The sequence below is a fragment of the Pituophis catenifer genome, unplaced genomic scaffold, assembly GCF_029215685.1.
Source record: "Pituophis catenifer annectens isolate HBS135680 unplaced genomic scaffold, rPitCat1.0.hap2 SCAF_3, whole genome shotgun sequence".
Lineage (NCBI taxonomy): Eukaryota > Metazoa > Chordata > Lepidosauria > Squamata > Colubridae > Pituophis > Pituophis catenifer.
In genome coordinates this window covers 3,821,255-3,843,089 of record NW_027256883.1, presented here as the reverse complement: position 1 = coordinate 3,843,089, position 21,835 = coordinate 3,821,255, and the positions used below count along the sequence as shown (strand labels likewise).

The window sequence follows — 21,835 nt, the reverse complement described above, 5'->3', positions numbered from 1 at the left end:
CGGGGTGGTGGTGGTGTAGAGATGGCACGACAGCGTAACGCATTCATCATTTTGATGAAAGCTTTCGATTCCTCCGACAGCCAAAATGTGTAAGGAAGAGATGGCAACGCTTGATGAGATGCCAGATGATCAGCCCTGAAACATCAGCAATCAGCCAGTTCCAGGCTTAACTGGGACGCGTAAGAGGAGATTAGAGAATCAGTAAACAAGTAACAAAGAAGGGTATTGATTAGGGAATGTGTTCACCCAGACAGTCGATTCCCATTAATGCCTTGATCAGTTTACATGCTTTGCCAGGACAAAAACCCCTGATGGAATCTCATCTTTGGAAAGTGATCGGTGACAAATTGACAAGCATGGTAGTAGGGACGGAATTTAGATGAGCTTAAGACTTCTTGTGCTCTTAAAAAAAATAACTGTGAACGATAGTTTTTTTTTCCTCTTTAGAATGCTTTTTGGAATGGAATGGGGTGGGGTGGGATGGGATGGATGGGATGGGATGGTATAGGACAGGACAGGACAGAATACAGAGAACAGAATAGAAAATATAAAAAATGGAACAGAACAAAACAGAATAGAATAGAATACAGAGAAAGGAATGGAACAGAACAGAATAGAATAGGAAAAAAACAGAATACAGAGAACAGAACAGAATAGAATAGAAAATAGAGAAAATAGAACAGAACAGAACAGAACAGAACAGAACAGGACAGAATGGAATGAAATAGAACAGACTAGAACAGAATACAGAGAAAAGAATGGAACAGAACAGAACAGAAAATATAAAAAATGGAACAGAACAAAACAGAGTAGAATAGAATACAGAGAAAGGAATGGAACAGAACAGAATAGAATAGGAAAAAAAACAGAATACAGAGAACAGAACAGAATAGAATAGAAAATACAGAATATGGAGAAAATAGAACAGAACAGAACAGGACAGAATGGAATGAAATAGAACGGACTAGAACAGAATACAGAGAAAAGAATGGAACAGAATAGAATAGAAAAAAAAACAGAATACAGAGAACAGAACAGAATAGAATAGAAAATACAGAATATAGAGAAAATAGAACAGAACAGGACAGAATGGAATGAAATAGAACGGACTAGAACAGAATACAGAGAAAAGAATGGAACAGAATAGAATAGAAAAAAAAACAGAATACAGAGAACAGAACAGAATAGAATAGAAAATACAGAATATAGAGAAAATAGAACAGAACAGGACAGAATGGAATGAAATAGAACGGACTAGAACAGAATACAGAGAAAAGAATGGAACAGAATAGAATAGAAAAAAAAAACAGAATACAGAGAACAGAACAGAATAGAATGCTTTATTGGCCAAGCGTAATTGGACACACAAGGAATTTGTCTCCAGTGCAGAAGCTCTCACTGTACATACAAACAACAAAGAAATGTAATCATAAGATACTAATAACAGAATGCAATAGGAACAATGGGGAGGATAATAGTAACACAGCCCTACTACCTAGTTATTAAATATCCCTAGACGTAAGGCAGCGCTGTGAGAATTAGATGTATATTTTACTTTTTTGACTGTTCGCCGCCCTGAGTCCTTCGGGAGTAGGGCAGTATATAAATTTAATTATAAATAAATAAATAAATAAATAAATAAATAAATAAATAAATAAATGTTCAGCAAAGTAATGGCATGAGGGGGAAAAATTGTCTCTATGTCCAGTTATTTGGGCATGCAAAGTTATTATATCATTATTAATTATCCATTAATAAATGAATCATTCAATTCATCATAAGAATGGAGGGATTTTTTCCCCTCCATTCTTAGCAGGTCGCTCCATTGCCATATTTTTTTTCCCCTTCCTCCAAATAAAATTGAACTGAATTGAATTGAATATTTTATTTATTGGTCAATCATGGTCTCAGGTACAGAAGTGTACCTGAGGAATTTGTCTCAGGTACAGAAGTGTACGTGCAAAGCATCATCGTCATCATCATCCCAATAAAAGGAAGAGTAAAGAAGATAATAAGAAGGATAAATAATAATATTACAGCCACACTACTTGGGTGAATATAGATAGACTTTAGACAGGATGGAGAGAACTAAGCCTTCAGCAGAGTGAGGGCAGGAGGAAAAAAATTGTCCCTGTGTCTCTAGTTGTTTGGGCATCCAATGCCCTACAGCGCCATCTTGAGGGGAGAAGTTGAAACAGTCTATGTCCAAGATGTGAAGGGTCTACAGATATCTTCTCAGCCCTCATTCTGATATACAGGTCTTGCAATATACAGGTTTTCTAGGAAAGGCAGGTCAGTTCTAATTGTTCTTTCTGCAGTCTTGACTATCTGTTGGAGTCTGTACCTGTCCTGTTCGGTTGATGGACAGCTTATAGGAGGTGATGATGGTGAAGACCATCTGGAGATGACTCTTTATGAGGTTTCAGCTCAACTTTAATGCCTGCGATGCTGAAATCACCCAGGTTCTGGTTCTAAAATAATCTAACAATAATACAAATCTGGGATTTGTAGTTTTTCAGACTTGAGCGTTCAGTAGGATAATCCATCCATCGGGAGGTGAATTCCCAAGATCAAATACCACTTTGCTATTTAAGCACTGTAGTGCAATGTTTCTCCATCTTGGCTGGCCGGGGAATTCTGGGAGTTGAAGTTCACCCATCTTCAACCTGCCAAGATGGAGAAACACTGCTATGGTGCTTCTCAAAACCCATACTGAAGGTATGGTGGAGTGGGGAAAAAAAACACCAGAGAAATGAATTCTTCATACCTTCTTAGAAGTTCTAGCTTCACCTTTTCTTGAGCAGTCTCCATAATTGCTAGCACAGATGGAACAGAAGATCAGGCTTACCAATGAATGGATCACTCACCTCTGGTTGAATCTGTTGGTAGATGTCCTCTTCACACAGCATCTGTCTCTCAGTCATAGATAGCCATGACCGCATGCCTTAAAAATCTAAAGTTTGAAGCACACATTCTTCCAGAGAGAAGTTCTGTGAGGATGGGCTACAGTATGGATTCAAAACTTGGAAGACAAAAGCCCTTGTCCCAGTGATTGATCCAGATTGGATCTAAAGGTGTCCCCATGAGATCTTTTTCTTCCTGGCTTCCTCATCATTATTTAACAAATGGCCCTGAAGGGAAAGGTCTTATTCACCTTAAAATGGGGAGGATGGATCAAGGGATGTGTCAATAAGGCTGTGTCAATTTCAGGGATGAATCCACTGGCTTTCTGGATTTTTTTTCTTCTCAGAACTTCGTCCAGGTAATTAGCAACATCTTGACCGAAGACAATCGAGACAAATGGGATGAGGCTCAACTGGTATGTGAATCTTCAGTTTCCGATATGAATTCTTATTTTTATTTTTATTTTTATTATTCGTATTTCTATGCCGCCCACTCTCTGAGGACTCTGGGCGGCTTACACCAAAGACAGTATACTAAATAGCATATTGCCCCCTAACAATCTGGGTCCTCATTTTACCCACCTCGGAAGGAAGGAAGGCTGAGTCAACCTTGAGCCGGTGAGATTTGATCCGCTGATCTGCTGAACTAGCAGTCAGCTGAAGGAGCTGCAGTACTGCACTCTAACCACTGCGCCACCTCGGCTCTTCTGGAAATTGCTTGGAGGGAGAATGGCAATTCTCTCGGAGTTTATAATACAGGTGGTCCTTGATTTACGACCAGTTGCTTGATGGTCATAAGTCAAGGACTATCTGCATAATAAACTATATAGTAACATTTGCTTAGCGACTGTTGGAAGTTTTGATGGATCGACCTGAGGAGTATTTACAATCCAGATTTGAAGTTTTGGTGGTTGAGCGCTCCACCACGATCATGTGACTACATCAAGGATTAGGGTACTAAGGGACTAGAACTCACAGTCACCTGGTGATTGGCCCAAAGACACCCAGCCAGTTTTCATGTCTAAATCAGGACTAGAACTCACAGTCTCCTGGTGATTGGCCCAAAGACACCCAGTCGGTTTTCATGTCTAAATCAGGACTAGAACTCACAGTCTCCTGGTGATTGACCCAGTCACTCACCCAGCTTTCATGTCTAAAGCAGAACTAGAACTCACAGTCTCCTGGTGATTGACCCACTCACCCACCCAGCTTTCATGTCTAAAGCAGAACTAAAACTTACAATCTCTTTATGCTTGACCCAAGGTAACCCAGCCTGTTTTCATGTCTAAAGTGGCACTAGAACTCACAGTCACCTGGTGATTGGCACAAAGTCACCCAGCCAGTCCTCATGTCTAAATCAGAACCAGAATTCACAAATTCTCCTGGTGATTGGCCCCAAATCCCTCAGTTGGCTGTTATGAGTAAGGTGGGACTAGAACTCACAGTCTCCTAGCGATTAACCCAAAGTCCCATAGCCGCGTTTCATGTCTAAGGCGGGACTAGAACTCACCGTCTCCTGGTTTTCTATGCCAGCACCTTCCTCGTTACATCAAACTGGCTTTGTGTGGCAAAGAGGCCAGAGATACTGAGAAAAAATAAAATAAATAAAAGCTAAGCTTTTGTACAAAAATGTTTGCTAGGCTTCCTTTCCGATGTAAGACGAGAAAAAAACAGCCACAACTGCCCAAAAATAAAATAAAATAAAATAAATTGTGCCGCCTTTTGAAAAGCCAAGCGTGTAGACAAGAAGACAAAGTGACACTTGGAAGCTTTGTTCAATGTTATCAAGGGTACCTTGATGGCACAGCGACAAATCTTTTTTAACAGATTTTCAAACAAATCTCGGCAGCGCTGAGACACGGGAACCTAGGAAGAAACTGTCTAATCCCATTTTTTTTAAAAAAAGAAAACGTCTTTCTCTGAGCTACGGTGGTATTTTTCTGTGTGTATCATCCCAGGGGTGCTCTAGGGCAAAGACATGGGAATCGGCCAAGATAAAATCTTCAACTAAGTTATTAACACAACATATTTAATCAGGTCAGCAGAAGCTCCAGGGAGCTGACGGTTCAGTGTGGTGGAACAGAGCAGAAAACGGGTTAATTCCGTATCTGTAATTAACAAAGGGGATTTAAAAAGGACCAAGGCATAAATTGGCTGGAGGTGAGATCTTCTAATCTACTAGCCCTATATTGGCGAACGTATGGCATGCGTGCCACAAGTGGCACACGGAGCCATATCGGTGGGCACGCGAACATTGCCCTAGCTCAGCTCCAGCACACATGCGTGCACTGGCCAGCTGATTTTTGGGCCTTCTGGGCCCACCGGAAGTCAGCAAACGGGCTGTTTCCGGCCTCCGGAGAGTTTGTGGGGAGGTTGGGAAGGCTGTTTTCACCCTCCCCAGGTTCCTAGACAGCCTCTGGAGCCTGGGGAGGGCAAAAAACAGGCCTACCAGTCCCACCGGGCCATCACATGCCAAAAACAGGGGGAGCATGGGGGGGGGTCACGCAAACATGTGTGGAGGGGCAGGGCGCATAGAATTATGGGTGTGGGCATGTACGCACGAGACCACCCCGCACTCCCTCAGCTTTTGTCACGCGATGGCAAAAAGGTTAGCCATCACTGTACTAGCCAATTCTCATCGGGATCCTAAGCCAGTTGGCTGAGCCCAGGTTTTGAATCTCTTTTGGAAGGCAACTCGCCATGGCCAACTCGCTGCAACCAACTCGCCACAACTCAACAGTTCAAGTTAATTATTTAAAATAATTAAAAATATAATTTTTTTTTCATTTTTGTCATTCACATTTGGTTTTCTCCTTCCTTCTGCATCCTTTATTTAATGACTCGATTCCACCACTTCTTCAATATTAACTTAACTGTTGTGGCCTTTCCACCAATGGCCTCTCCAGCAGCCAAATCAGAGGAGGAGGAGGAGGAGGAGGAGGAGGAGGAGGAGGAGGAGGTGGTGGTGGTGGTGTGGGAGTCAGGCTCAGCATCAAGGCAACCTGAGAGCTCCCAAGGGGAAGAGGAAATAGAGCTGGCAGAGAGAGAGAGAGACAGAGGCGGAGCCTGGGCCATCCGTCAGCCCTCAGATGGAGAGTCAACAGCCCCTAGGTCTGGAGGTGGCTGTAGAGGAAGAGGAGGAACGGCTGGGTCCAGTGCCTGATGCATGGATGTGCAGAAGGCAGAGGAGAGGAGAGCAGTGGAAATCTATGGGCCGGTCCTTGGGAAGGAAGAGCCACCGCTGCTAGCAAGGCCCCACCACCCTAGCTCTGTGGATAAAAGGCAAGGGCGGAGATGAATAGGTGTGGTAGACAACTTTATTCATCTTCCGGACGGATTAACTTGTTAGCCTGCGAGAGAAACTTTTTGCCGATGCTGCCAGTGCTCCTAATAAAGGAATCTTTTGAGTTCATATAAGAGGGTTTGTTGTGTTTCGGGAGCTGGGCTAGAACAGTAACTCCTATCCTGCAGTGAGTTGGCTGTGATGAATTGGCCATGGTGAGTTGTCCTAGACCCCTTTAGGAAGGTCAAGAGGTCGAGGCAGCCATCAAAACTTTGGAACTGGGTTGTAAGTACCTCTGGGGAGGTCCATTGTGACTGTGAAGCAAATGGCCATAGGTTGAGGATTACCTGCGCAGTAATCAGATCTTCAACCCATTGAGTGAAAGAAACCAGACATGCCTCTTTCCAATGCTGCAATCTTAGCCTTTTTAGCCAATGTAAAGGCAGGCAAAATCCATCTTCCCATTTTGCCATAACAGTGGAAATCGTACAACCGCTTTTATTTCCCTGCGTTTTCCCAGTCTGTGTGTGGATATCCACTTTGTCCTTGTTAGAAATTCTGTTTGTATATATATATCACCATAGAGCAAACAAAAGAGTACAGTCACCATGTGATTTACTGCTTAACAGTTTTATACATACGCACATATCAATTGCCAACCCTCTGAATTTTAATCACGTGACCACATGAACGCTGCAAAGGTCATTAAGTGTGCAAAAACGCTACTAAGTCACTTTTTGCAGTGCCCTTTGATCAGTCACTAAATGAATGGTTGCAAGTCAAGGACACCTGTATGTTCTTTGGTCCCACCTGCCCTGTTTCACTGACGTCCTGCTCCCGTGTTGCAGATGGGCTCCAACATCAAAGAACTTTTCCGACTTCTGGAGGACTTCATTGACGTCGTCGGCTTTCGCATGAAAGATTTTCAGGATTCTTATCAAGTGACCGACAACTTGGGTGAGTACATTGGACCGATCCAAGTCCGCCCCCCCCTCGTTGATTTCTAAGTGGTAGGATCCAAATACTGGGATAATGGATCCATTCCCTCCTTCCAGAGATAGCTTTCCGATGAAGGATTGCTGAGCTTCTCAGAAACAGGGCAAGTTGAGGTCAAACCACAACGAGTGTTTTGACCCATTTTGTGTTTATGGGAAAAGAGATGCTCAGTGGGTTTGATTTATGCCTCTCCTGGCAGTTTACACTAAAAATAAAAATAAAATAAACATAATAAAATATAACGATGCGGATGGGCACGCAAAACGCAATTTTAAAACCCACATCGTAATATAAGAATGGTTTGGAAGGGTTGAACTGGAGCCCGCACCAATCTGTGATTCCCACTGGGAGAGACGAATAAAGTCGTATCGGATGCATACAAAAACACAGAACAGGGAAACGGTTATTAAAATGAATCTGAATATTCTTCAATGTTTGAGGTGTAGATGGATGGTTTGGGGTGGATCCATCCCTACTTAATAATAATTAACTGTCGAGGGATTGTTGAAAGTGGAATTGTTGTAGTTTTTGCATATTAATGATCAGAATGAAACAGGTTGCTTCGACTGTTCATTATGTGCTATGATAATTGGGTTTGAATTTTCTTTCTTTCTTTCTTTCTTTCTTTCTTTCTTTCTTTCTTTCCTTCTTTCTTTCCTTCCTTCTTTCCTTCCTTCCTTCCTTCTTTCTTTCTTTCCTTCTTTCCTTCCTTCCTTCTTTCCTTCCTTCTTTCTTTCCTTCCTTCCTTCTTTCTTTTTCTTTCCTTCCTTTCCTTCCTTCTTTTCCTCTTTCTCTCTTTTCATTTCTCTCCTCCTTTCCTTTCCTTTCCTTTCCTTTCCTTTCCTTTCCTTTCCTTTCCTTTCCTTTCCCTCCCATCTTCTTTCATTTCATTTCATTTCATTTCATTCTTCCCTTTTCCCTTCTTTACTTCCTTCCTTCTTTCTTTTCATTTCTCCTTCCCTTCTTTCTTTTTTCTCTCTTTCTCTCCTCCTTTCCTTCCCCTCCCTCCCCTTCCTTCCTTCCTTCCTTCCTTCCTTCCTTCCTTCCTTCCTTCTTTCTTTCTTTCTTTCTTTCTTTCTTTCTTTCTTTCTTTCTTTCTTTCTTTCTTTCTTTCTTTCTTTCTTTCTCTTTACTCAAGTTGTCAGTATCCAGAAGCTGCCTGTTAAGGCAGCTAAAGCTCTCACTTTCCCTGTCAAAGGCTGGCGAGGAATGGTGGATTGGGCTCGCAATGCAGAAGACAAGGTCACCATATCGAAAAGCATCTTCTCTGCGGGAGCATCAGGTGAGACTGAATGGTGCAGTTTCTCAGTGGAATGCAATCTGTTTATGCTTTGTGAACTTTCAACCTTTCTTGTTGCATCCTTTTATTTTTGCTTTTCAAAAACCCCAAATATTTATTTAAGGAGAACTCCATTCTTAGACCACTGATCTGAACTTGGAGTTACATAGTAGAACAGAATAATAGAGTTGAAAGGGACCTTGGAGGTCTTCTAGTCCATCAGTTGTCCCAAAGTTGTCATCAAAGTGCTTTTCCAAAAAGTGATTGGACTTTCTTGGGTTTTTTTTTCTTCCTTGGAATTTTACTTCTCATCCAAGAAGATGCTTCAGTTCTGAAGAAGCTTCTTGGATGAGAAATGAAACATTTTCAAGGAAAAAAACAAATAAGGAAATCCAGTTGCCTTTTGGAAAAGCATCTTTGGGACAACCAAGCTCAGAAAGTATCAAGGACCCCACCTCCTCCTCTTCCTCCTCCTCCTTCTCTTCTTCTTCTCCTTCTAATCCTCCTCCTCCTCCTCTTCTTCTCCTTCTCCTTCTTCCTCTTCTCCCTCCTCCTCCTCCTCCTCCCCTCCTCCTCTTCCTCCTCCTCCTCTTCCTCCTCCTCCTCTTCTTCTTCTCCTTCTCCTTTTTCCTCTTCTCCCTCCTCCTCCTCTTCCTCCTCCTCCTCCTCTTCTTCTCCTTCTCCTTCTTCCTCTTCTCCCTCCCCCTCCTCCTCCTCCCCCTCCTCCTCTTCCTCCTCCTCCTCTTCCTCCTCCTCCTCCTCTTCTTCTTCTCCTTCTCCTTCTTCCTCTTCTCCCTCCTCCTCCTCCTCCTCCCCCTCCTCCTCTTCCTCCTCCTCCTCTTCCTCCTCCTCCTCCTCTTCTTCTTCTCCTTCTCCTTTTTCCTCTTCTCCCTCCTCCTCCTCTTCCTCCTCCTCCTCCCTGCAAACCCCACTCCCTTCTCACTCTGATGATGCTACCTCATGGGTCATGAAGCATCTGCAAGGAAACAACCAAGCTGTCAGGGTTCCAAGTAACAGACCCAACAAAATCAAAACGCTGAGGCCTGAAGTTTCCTCAAAGTAAAAATTTTATTAGGAATGCCATCTTGGCACAGCTGGTGAAAACCTGACTCTGAAGGACCCGAGGTTTTGTCCACCCAAATCAAAACCCAGAGTTGATGCCCACCACGTCACACATCCATCACACAGTCCAATCAGGTCACAGTCCTCCCTCCAGCTGTCCACGCCTTCCAAGCACCTGGTGGGAACGTCCTTGGTTCCCGTGGGAAAGAATGTTATTTTGGCTACATCCCCTCCCCCCCCAGCTATCTCTAGCTCCCCCTTCACGTTCCCACAGCTGCAACCAGGTTTGCTGTGGCAGCCCTGAAAATTTTCAAAATGGTTTCAGCGCTGACACAAGCTTAGAAATCACCAAGGGACCCACAGTTTACCTCTAAATTACAAATATTCTCTTCTATTGGTACATTTTTCGGACTATAAGACACATTTTTTTTGTTTCCTAAAAGGGGGTGAAAATGTCTGTGTGTCTTATAGACTAAATATTGCTGAAGCCCCGCCCACCCGCCAGCCGTTTTTTGGCTTCCACACACCCCATTTTTGGGCCTTTTTTCAGCCTTTTTCAGGCCTTTTTTTTGGCCTGTTTTCAGGGCTTTTTTTCAGCCCGTTTTGAAGCTTTTTTCAGCCCATTTTTTCAGCCAGTTTTCAAGTTTTCTCAGCCCATTTTTGGTGCTTTTTTGGCCCATTTTGGTGCTTTTTTGGGCCCCTTTTGAGGCTTTTTTCAGCCCATTTTTCAGCCTTTCTTTTGGCCCATTTTTTCCAGCTTTTTTCAGCCCGTTTTCAAGGCTTTTTTCAGCCTCTTTGGGGGGTTTTTTTTGGGCCCCTTTTGAGGCTTTTTTGGGCCCATTTTTCAGCCTTTCTTTTGGCCCATTTTTTCCAGCTTTTTTCAGCCCGTTTTCAAGGCTTTCTTCAGCCTCTTTGGGGGGCTTTTTTTGGGCCCCTTTTGAGGCTTTTTTGGGCCCATTTTTCAGCCTTTCTTTTGGCCCATTTTTTCCAGCTTTTTTCAGCCCGTTTTCAAGGCTTCAGCTTCTTTGGGGGGCTTTTTTTGGGCCCCTTTTGAGGCTTTTTTCAGCCCATTTTTCAGCCTTTCTTTTGGCCCATTTTTTCCAGCTTTTTTCAGCCCGTTTTCAAGGCTTTCTTCAGCCTCTTTGGGGGGCTTTTTTTGGGCCCCTTTTGAGGCTTTTTTGGGCCCATATTTTAGGCTTTTTCCGGCCTGTTTTTCAGCTTTGTTCAGGCCCTTTTTTTTTTCTGAAAAGGGCCAAAGAAAGCCCCCCCCCCAAAAAAAAAGCCAAAAAATGCGGCGCCAGAGGCCAAAACCTTTTTTTGTTGTTGTTTTCCTCTTCTAAATTTAGGTGCATCTTATAGTCTGAAAAATACGGTAGGTCTAACACTTAGTAAATCAGGAACACATTCTCTCAGAAAGAAGATTCAAAGTTTCCTGTCCTGCCTGGACAGAGTTAATATCCGAGTTCTTTTTGAATTACCTGTAATCTGAAATAGGAAACCCACCTTTTCAACATTCTTCTCTACTCCAAATAAGCGTGGAAGGTCAGGCCCTCGGTGAGGCTGCCGAGGCTCGAACATTCCTCTCTAGTGACCACCCCTTTCACAGATGTAATTGAGAGTAACACAATTATGGGTGCCAGATGTATGCTAATGGCCACACTGAGAAATTGCGGGAAGAAATAAAGCTGCTTTATTATAGAATGGCCAGGCAAAATATTACATGTAATTTAGATTTGGACCGTCGTGGCAAATTTCTAGGTCGGTGGGCAGGTGGGAGATGGGGAGACAAGTTAGATTAGATTAGACTAGACTAACAGAGTTGGGAGGGACCTTGCAGGTCATCTAGTCCAACCCCCCGCCCAAGCAGGAGGCTCTACACCATTTCTGACAAAGTTGAACACGCGAGGAAGTGTGAAACAGACAGACAGACAGACAGCAAATGTTAACACAACCAATGGGAGAAGCCACCAAGAAAAGGATAAGGATAAGGATAAGGATAATTTTATTTCTATACCGCCCCTCTCCCGAAGGACTCGGGGCGGTGTACAGCCAGGTAAAAACACAATACAAATATCACAATTTAAATTTAAAAATTATTAAAAGTATTACATTTAAGGCCAATTAACTAAAAAAAACCCAAAATTTAAGAATTCCAAATTTAAAACTCAATTTATGAAGCTAGCCCTGCCTGTCGGAAGAGCAGGGTCTTAAGAGCACAGCGGAAAACTCGGGGGACAGGGAGGTGCGTGTTGGCTTCCAGTGGCTCATCGTGCATCCTACCAGCACTCCAAGCGTAATCTAAGGCTCCGTCCCTGAGCATATTGGATTGATAAAGAAATAATGGATGGAAACTAATCAAGGAGAGAAGCAACCTGGAATTGAGGAGAAACTTCCTAATAGTGAGGACAATTAACCAGTGGAACAGCTGGCCACCAGAAGTTATGGGTGTTTCATCACTGGAGGCTTTTAAGAAGAGACTGGACAACTATCTGAAAGGGTATAGGGTCTCCTGCTCTGTGGGCATGGCTTGGTGGGGGGGTAATGTGACTGGGTGGGCGTGGCCAAATTTCTTTGTTGCTTACTTTTAAAACCATTTTTTCTACAACCTCTTCAGCGAAGAGGTTGCAAAACCTCTTCGATCCCAGCTGAGTTGCCTGATCGGCAGAGGCTTTTTTTCTTTTAAATGCCTCTGACGATCAGGCAACTCAGCTGCTTTTGCTCATTTGCTCAACTCAAATGCTTTTAAAAGCATTTTTTTCTACAACCTCTTCAGCGAAGAGGTTGCAAAAAAATGCTTTCAAAAGGCTCTGACGATCCCAGCTGAGTTGCCTGATCGGCAGAGGCTTTTTTTTTCTTTTAAAAGCCTTTGAGGATCACAGCTGAGCCGCGCGATCATCAAAGGCTTTTTTTTTTAACTTTTAAAAGCATTTTTTGGCCAAAGAGGTTGCAGAAAAAATGCTTTTAAAAGTAAAAACAAAAAACCTCTGATGATTGTGCAGCTCAGCTGGGCAATGGGGGGGGGGGCAGGGATTTTTGCTACCGGTTCTCCGAACCACCCGCCTCCATCGCTACCGGATCGGGCGATCCGGTCCGAACCAGGAGCATTTCACCCCTGCAGCAAGCCCACAAGAAAATAACAGGAGTCATCTACAATAGACAGTATATGGATTGTAAGAGTCACTATATAACCCAAACAGGCAGAGGATTAGCAGCGGGCATCCATGGACACTGGCTAGCAATCACAAGACATGATAAAATCTGATTTAATTTCACAGGGTAGACTTAAGCATAGTTTCAGCTGGGAAACTCTGACCACCGTAGACCGAACCAAGAGCAAAACGTCTAGGGAATTCCTGGAAGCTGAGAGGTGGAAGGCTCAACCTATTCTTCAAAGCAACTTAGGGCAACACAAGAAGTAATGAACGGAAGTTTAACAAGGAGAGATACAACCTAGAATTGAGGAGAATTCTTCTGTCAATGGGACCAGTTAATCAGTGGAACAACTTGCCTCCAGAAGTTGTGGATGCTCCAACACTGGAGGTTTTTAAGAAGATGTTGGATAACCATTTGCCTGAAGTGATGTAGGGTTTCCTGCCTAAGCAGGGGGTTGGACTAGAAGACCTCCAAGGTCCCTTCCAACTCTGCTATTCTGTTAAGGGTGTCACTGAAAGCTCAGCATTCATTCTTGAAAAAAATTAGCATCCTGGCCTAGAAATGTCTCCTAGAACTGCTTCTGAGGATAAAAGGGGGAAAGGTGGGGTCTTTGTCTTCCCTTTACCCCTTATAGATTGTTGAACAACTGCAAGCCCATGCTTACAGATAGATACAGATACAGATTAACAGAGTTGGAAGGGACCTTGTAGGTCATCTAGTCCAACCCCCTGCCCAGGCAGGAGACACTACACCATTTCAGACAGATGGCAGTCCAGTCTCTTCTTGAAAGCCTCCAGGGATGAAGCTCCCACAACTTCTGAAGGCAACTTCTGTTCCATCAGTTGATTGTTCTCACTGTCAGAAAATTCCTCCTTATTTCCAGGTTGAATCTCTCCTTGGTCAGTTTCCATCCATTATTCCTTGTCTGGTGCTTTGCAAAATAGCTTGACCCCTTTCTCTTTGTGGCAATTCCTCAGATATTGGAACACTACTATAAGGTCTCCCCTGGTCCTTCTCTTCACTAGGCTAGCCATAACCCAGTTTTTTTTCTTTATTTGATTTATATGCCGCCCTTCTCCGGAGACTCAGGGCGGCTTACAATGCGTTAAGCAATAGCCTTCATACTTTTGTATATTTTATACAAAGTCAGCTTATTGCCCCCACAAACAGGGTCTTCAATTTACCTACCTTAGAAAGGATGGAAGGCTGAGTCAACTTTGAGCCTGGCGAGATTCGAAACTGCAGTAATTGCAGGCAGCTGGTCTTAATAACAGGGTGCTGTAAACCACTGTACTACCAAGGCCCTAAAGGTGCTTTTTCAAGAGGCAACTTGGCTTTCTTTGTTTTTCTTCGAAGACGTTTCGCTTCTCATCCAAGAAGCTTCTTTAGTTCTGACTGAATGGCAGAGGATGGAAGGATTTATATTCCTTGAATCTAGTTGTTAGCACTTGGAGTTTTATTTTTGCCCTCTGGATCACCTGAAGAGTGCAAGTGGGTGTGAAACCTTTTTTGGAACTGCTGAAGAGCAACCATTTTGTGAAATGCATGGCACAACCCAGGAGAACAAACCCATCGGGACAAGATTCAGCACTTCCATCTTCATTTAAAAGACAAAGGCCGCTCTTTTGAAGACAGCAAAGTCTACATTTTGGACAGAGAAAACCGCTGGTTTGAAAGAGAGGTCTAAGAGGCCGTCTAGGTCAAAATTGAACAGCCCTCTCTCTACAGAGGGGAGGGATACAACACCACCCATCTCAGTGTTGGCGAACCTTTTTGGCACCGAGTGCCGAAATAGGAGCATGCGCATGCACGCCAGTGGTGGGTTCCAGTTCGGCCCGGTTCGGCCGAGCCGATAGCGGTGACAATATGATGTCACCGAACCGATTCTCTTTGTTTGAGAGCTGGGCCCTCCCGCCCCCCACGTTATTCTTAGCTTTTATTTGGCCCCACCCCCAATCTATTGCTGCCTCCCAAGTCCCAGCTGATTGGGTAGAAGGAAAAAAAACTGTTTAAACTCTTGCAGCGGGGCTTCAAAGGGCCGCCCTACAGCTGATCAGTGTTAAAAGGCAGTGTGGTGGTAGACCGGTGCCTCCAAAAACAAATCAGTAGATCGGTACAGCTCAACAAGCAGTTAAAAGCCTGGTAGACCAGTACCTCTGCTAAATCCTAAAGAATTGTCACATGACCATCAAGCCACACCCACAAAATAAGCTACGCCCACAGAACCGGTAGTAAAAAAATTTAGAACCCACCCCTGATGCACGCATGCCAAAAGCCAGAAGAGCAGCCGCCCGTTGCGCATTCATGCACCGGGAAGGTGATCTTCAGGTTTCTGATGCACGTGTGAACACCGGCCAGCTGATTTTCACGCATGCATGCACACCAGAAACTGGAAGACCACGTGGCTGGTGCGCATGCGCACACTGGAAACTGGAAGGGCAGCCACCAGGTGTGCACATGCGCACCGGGCGGCTTCTGTTCCTGTTTCTGGCGCTCCCATGTGCGTGAAAATCAGCTGTCCAGTGCACCAGAACCCGGAAAAGCAATGGGCGATGACTCACATGCCTGGAGAGATGGTCTGCATACCACTTCTGGCACTGGTGCCATAGGTTCGCCATCTCCTGTTTACAACAGACTCTTTTCAGCAGTGTTCTGTCCCCGTCTCACACACACACACAAACAGACAGCCGGGGGTTAAATAAACTGGCAGACAACCAATTCTTCCGATAAGACACTTGGCAGCAACCCAGTAGCTGCTTGTCAAGAACTTTTACTCAATAAACAAAATACCCACAGTCAAGAATTGTCCAGTTCGTAAAATAAATCCAAGGCCGATAATGTTGTTTCCAAAGATGCAACGTGACTCGATAGTAGTTAGTTTTGTCCGTCACAGAGTCTGAATGGCCACCTCACCCCCTTTTATATCCTGTGGGGTGTGGTCCAGTGACTCAGCTTAATCTCTGGCACGCCTTTTCTTCTGTTGCGCGTGCTTATCTCTGCGACGCTGCCGAGGATCCAGCCAAGACTCATTACCCTCATCACTGTCCATCTGTGGCTGCGTGGACGTGCTTGGCCCCGGCCCTATCTCTTGCCCTTCGGCGGACACCGAAGGCATTGCCAGAGAGGAGGGTCCTGGAGAGGGAGGCCTTGCCAACTCCTCTCCTTCACTCTCGGAGTCCTCTCCTGCCGATGACACAGGCTCCGGTAACGGAGCCAAAAAACAAGCAGTTCCAAGAAGGTTCCACACCCTTTTGCATTATCCTGGTGACCCCGAGGGCACAGATAAACTTCCAAGCGGTTTCAGTGACTCTCAGAAAGAATACTAATGACCAGATGACTGCAAGGAATATAAATCCTTCCATCCTCCACCGTTCAGTCAGAACTGAAGGAGCTTCTTGGATGAGACACGAAAGCTCTTCAAGGAAAAACGAAGTCCAGTGGCCTCTTGAAAAAAAACCACCGTTGGGACATCCTATCCAATTGTCCCCCATAGAAAACTGCTGACGAAACGCAGCCTACCAAACATGCTCGATGGGCCCTCGTTTCCCACAACGATCATTTCCAACTTCTAATTCTGAACGGTATTTGTCCCGTGGGCCGTTGTCCCTTCACGACACAAGTTTAGCAATTCTGCACAGTGCGATCTAATTGTGCTCCAGCCAATACGTTTTTAGGAAAACAGAAAATTGAAGAGGTACTTAATTGGAGCAGCAGGGCTACAATGGGAATAGGCGATCGGACTCCTGCGAGCTGGATGGTTGGGACTGCTAATTGAAAAGGGACTTAAGTACCCTCAATTGAAAGGTTGTGTAGAGGCAGCTTTCTCGCTTGCCAAAACAACGCACAGAAGCGACTCCAGCTCAAATCGCATCAAAGCCAGCAACTTTATTCTTAGTCACTTGGTCGTTGTGGAACTGGAATTTAGATGACACCTATGTGCAAAAGGACCAGTTTAAAGTTGACACCTGATCCCCAATCCCCCAGCCCCAATAAAGTCAGGGGATGACCACCAGTGCAAATTCAGCCCCCCCTTTTCTACAAGCGTCATGACAGGATGAGGTTAATGGTGTAGCAGGGAAGAAATGCTCCCGGATCGGACCGGATCGCCCGATCCGATAGTGATCTTGGCCGGTGGTTCGGCAATCCGGTAGCAATGGCCAACCGAAGCTCCACCCACCTTCCCGGGTGTCATTACTTCCTGGTTTTAACTAGGAAGTAATGTGTTTTTTTACCTTCTGCACATGTGCAGGTTTTGCGCACGCGCAGAAGGTCTGCTCGCGCATGTGACACGGTGGGTGCACTTCCGAATTGGTAAGGAAGGTAAGTAGATTTCACCCCTGTGGTGTAGGATATGTGAAGCATAGACTTTGTCACCTTTGAAGCTTTTCATGGGTTGGGGCCATCTAAGAATCATTGGTTAGAATGGTTAGGATAGAACAGAGCTGGAAGGGACCTCGGAGGTCTTCTAGTCCAGCCTCCTGCTCAAGCAAGAGAACTTATCCTATTTCAGACAAGTGACTGTCTAGTCTCTTCTTAAAAACCTCCAGTGATGGAGCACCCACAATTTCTGGAGGCAACTTCTGTTCCACTGGTTAATTGTCCTCACTGTTAGGAATTTTCTCCTTAATTTCAGGTTGCTTCTCTCCTTGATTAGTTTCCATCCATTGTTTCTTGTCCTGCCTTCGGGTGCTTTGGAGAATAATTTGACCCCTCTCTTCTCTGTGGCATCCCCACAAATACTGAAATACTGCTGTCATGTCACCCCTGATTCTTCTTTTCTTTAGACTAGCTAGATCCTATATATATATATATATATATATATATATATATATATATATATATATATATATATATATATATATATATATATATATATATATATATATATATATATATATATGTTTTTCTTCTAGCCAGGTTTTCCCTACGTAGCCAAGGTTTTTTTTTTTTTGTAGCTCCAGCTCAGTAGAATCTCATCTACTCGGTTCTGGGCTTTTTTCTTTTCTAACACCTAGCAAGCTCTCACTGCTAGGTGGGAGACCTAAATAGATCCATTTCTAGCTCGTTAGCTGTCATCAGTAGGCCACACCCATATCCTCCCTGTAAAGGCACAGTATCAATTTTCTTACTTCTTCGTAGGGTTTATGTGTGTTTTTCTTCTAGCCAGGTTTTCCCTACGTAGCCAATTTTTTTACTACCGGTTCTGTGGGTGTGGCTTGATGGGCATGGTGTGCCATGGTGGTGTGGCTTAGTGGGCATGGCAGGGGAAGGATACTGCAAAATTTCCATTCTCACCCCACTCTGGGGCCAGCCAGAGGTGGTATTTGCCGGTTCTCCAAAATACTTAAAATTTCCGCTACTGGTTCTCCGAACTGCTCAAAATCTCCACTACCTGTTCTCCAGAACCTGATGGATTTCACCCCTGGTTAGAAGAGACTTTGGAGATCTTCTAGTCTAACCCCCTGCCCAAGGCAGGAGGCCTCACACATCCTGGACAAATGGTTGTCCAATCTTTTCTTGAACTTCTCCAGCAATGGAGCACCCACAACTCCAGAAGGCAAGCTCTCTCATTGATTTAATCATTCTCACCCTCAGCAAATTCCTCCTTATTTCCAGGTTGGCCAGCACCCATGGTATCTTATCCTAGCCTCAGATGCTTTGGAGAATAAGTTGACCACCTCTTTCCTAGGACAGTTCTTCAAGTACTGGAAGACAGCTATCATGTCTCCCAAGCTTTCTCTTCTTCTGGCTAAGCTTATCGAGTTCCTTCAGCCGTTCATCTTAGAGTTTAGCCTCCCTGGCCCTTGATCATCTCTGTGGCTCTTTTCTTCACCCTTTTTAGAGTCTCAGCATCTTTTCTGCATCGTGGTGAACAGAATTGGACATGGTACACTATAAAAAAGATGTTGAGACTCTAGAAAAAGTGCAGAGGAGAGCAACCAAGATGATTAGGAGACCAAAGACTAAAACATACGATGAACGGTTACAGGAACTGGGCCTGGATAGTCTAGTGAAGGACCAGGGGAGACAGGATAGCAGTCTTCCAGTATTTGAGGGGCTCCACAGAGAGGAAGGGGGTCAAGCTATTTTCCAAAGCACCTGGAGGCCAGAAGGAATAATGGATGGAAACTGACCAAGGAGAGATTCAACCTAGAAATGCGAAGAAATTTCCTGACAGTAAGAACAATCAACCCATGGAACAGAAGTTGGCTTCGGAAGTTGTGGGAGCTTCATCACTTGAGATTTTCAGGAAGAGACTGGACTGCCATCTGTCAGAAATGGGGTAGGGTCTCCTCCTTGGGCAGGGGGTTAGACTAGATGACCTACAAGGTCCCTTCCAACTGCGTTAATCTGTCAGTATTCCAAGGGTGGCAAGAAGGGCATGTTTAAGTCCCATCAACCAATGATTGACAGGTGGCAAGAACCAGGAGGCATGTCTTATCCTCAGTAGCCTTCTGGAACATTCTCCCTCTTCAGATTAAGTTGATTCCAACCCTGGTGGTCTTTCAGAAGGCCTTAAAGATCTGGTTACGTGTCCTGGCCTGGAGTCCTGTGTTTGTAAAGGGCCTCGTTTCCTGGTTATATTGACATCAACAAATTCGAATCAAATCAAATATTTATTAGAGTCATAGACCAACATAGGAAGGGAAAAAAACAAACAGTTCTTTTGTATGTATGATTAGCTAAATTTATCTATTGTAATACAAATCGAAATACAGGTAGTCCTCGATTTACGGCCACAACTGAGCCCGGCATTTCTGTTGCTAAGCGAGACAGGTATTCAGTGAGTTTTGCCCCGTTTTATGACCTTTCTTGCCACAGTTGTTAAGCGAACCACTCCAAGTTAGTAAGACAGTTTGTTAAGTGAATCTGGCTTCCCCGTTGACTTTGCTCTTCAGGAGGTCACAAAAGGGGATCACATGATCCCAGGGCACTGCAACGGTCATAATTACGAGTCGGTGGCCAAGTGTTTGAATTTTGATCATGTGTCTGTGAGGAGGCTGCAACGGTTGTAAGTGTGAAAAATGCTCATCAGTCACTTTTTTTCAGTTCCGTTGCGACTTTGAATGGTCACTAAACAAACTGTTGTAAGTCAAGAACCTAGTCTGACTAGGTGGCTCAGTGGCTGAGACACGGAGCTTGTCGATCAGTGTCACTGCATTTTTGTATTTACCAGATGAACTCATATTTTTGGACTCTAAGACTTTCCGTAGCTTGCCAAGTTTCTTATCAGTAAGCTAACTACGCATGTCCGCATTCTTTCATTCTTTCTTCTCTTTCTTTGTTCTCTTGCCAAGAGGTCCGGCCACAGAGAGGTGGCCGGCAGGAACGTTGCCAAAATGTAATTATTTAAATAGTGAGATGTTTTATTTTCCTTATAACAAATAAATGAGTTTTTTCTTAGAAAAATATATCTCCGGGTTTATTTTCTTGCAAAAGTATGCTTCAAGGGAAAAGTCTCAATCCACGTCTCTAAATCAAGGTGCGATTACCCAAAAGCAGAATGGGATTAATTAACACCCTGATAATCAGAAAGGTTGGCAGTTCGGCGGTTCGAATCCCTAGTACAGGTTTTCCTGCGTGAGCAGGGGGTTGGACTAGATGACCTCCAAGGTCCCTTCCAACCCTATTACTGTTAACTCCCTGTACTCATGAAGGCTGGTTTGAGGCACAGGTCACCATCAGACGGATTTTGTATGTTGCAATAGGATTTGTATCTGCAAACAGCAGGGTGGTATAATTGTCCTGCGGGTCCAAAGAATTGCAGTTATCTCTGGGCTGCTAATTGTATTTTATTTCCCTTTTTGTATTGTCTTAACTCAACACTTTTAATTGTTTTTATGATTGTTTGCTGCCCATGGTTACTGGTTTGAGTTGGATGGCTGTACAAATGGAGGACCAGAGTTGACATGATAGCAGTATTCTAGGATATGAGGGGTTGCCACAAAGAGGAGGGGGTCAATTTATTCTCCAAAGCTCCAGAAGGCAGGACAAGAAGCAATAGATGGAAACTAAACAAGGAGAGAAGCAACCTGGAATTAAGGAGAAACTTCCTAACAGTGAGGATAATTAACCAGTGAATGTCTCGCCTCCAGAAGTTGTGGATGCTCCATCACTGGAGGATTTTAAGAAGAGGCTGGAGAACTGTCTGAAATGGCATTGGTTCTCCTGCTTCAGCAGAGGGTTGAGCTAGAAGACCTTCAAGGTCCCTTCCAACGCTCTTATTCTGTTAATTAATAAGTGGGACATCTTGCCTTCAGAAGTTGTGGATGCTCCAACACTGGAGGTTTCAAGAAGAGATTGGACAGTCATTTGTCTGAAAGGGCCTTCTACTTCAGTAGTAGTTGGACTAGAAGACCTTCGAGGTCTCTTCCAGTTCTGTTACAGGTAATCCTCAACTTACAACCACATCCGAGCCCAACATTTCTATTCTTTAAGTGAGACCCCAGGATGCTGTGACTGTCATAAATACGAGTCAGTTGCCAAGTGTCTGAATTTTAATCACATGATCATGGGACACTGAATCTGGCTTCCACATTGACTTTGCTTGTCAGACGGTCGCCAAAAGGGAATCATATGACCTTGGGACAAAGCCACAGTCATAAGTATGAACCAATTGCCAAGCATCTGAATTTTGTAAAAGTAGTTTTTATTGAATATAAATATTAAAAAAGACATACGTAACATATACACAACAACCATTTATACAACATATACACAAAAAGAGTGTAATTTCTTCTTAAGCATTTTTTCAGAGTGACGTTCTACAATTCTACTTATGATATATTCCTTCACCTCTCCTTAATCTAATAACATTTTTTATTATATATATATATATATTTAAATCGGTAATATTTCCCCTATATTTTTTGTATATTTCTGATTTTTAACCAATTATACCAATTATTCCATATTTTATAATAGTCTGATTCTTCTCTTTCTTGTAATTCTTTGGTTAACCTATCCATTTCAGCGCATTCTAAAATTTTCCCTATTACTTCTGTTGCCAAGCATCTGAATTTTGATCACGTGGATGCTGCAACCAATAGTTGTTAAGTGTGAAAAATGTCACATTTTTCAGTGCTGTTGTTATTTTGAATTGCTCACTAAACACAAACGATTTATTTATTGCTTCGATTTATATGCCGCCCTTCTCTG

The 21,835-nt window shown here is 43.8% G+C and overlaps 1 protein-coding gene across 1 annotated transcript in view; it reads left to right on the top strand.

The window, feature by feature from the left end:
• Positions 1-21,835, top strand: part of ADGRB1 (adhesion G protein-coupled receptor B1) — a 280,832-nt gene that overhangs the window by 123,411 nt on the left and 135,586 nt on the right. The window contains exons 11-13 of the mRNA XM_070939737.1: positions 3,251-3,319; positions 7,035-7,143; positions 8,321-8,464. Coding sequence (XP_070795838.1) covers positions 3,251-3,319; positions 7,035-7,143; positions 8,321-8,464 — 322 coding nt within the window. The remainder of the gene's footprint in view (positions 1-3,250; positions 3,320-7,034; positions 7,144-8,320; positions 8,465-21,835) is intronic.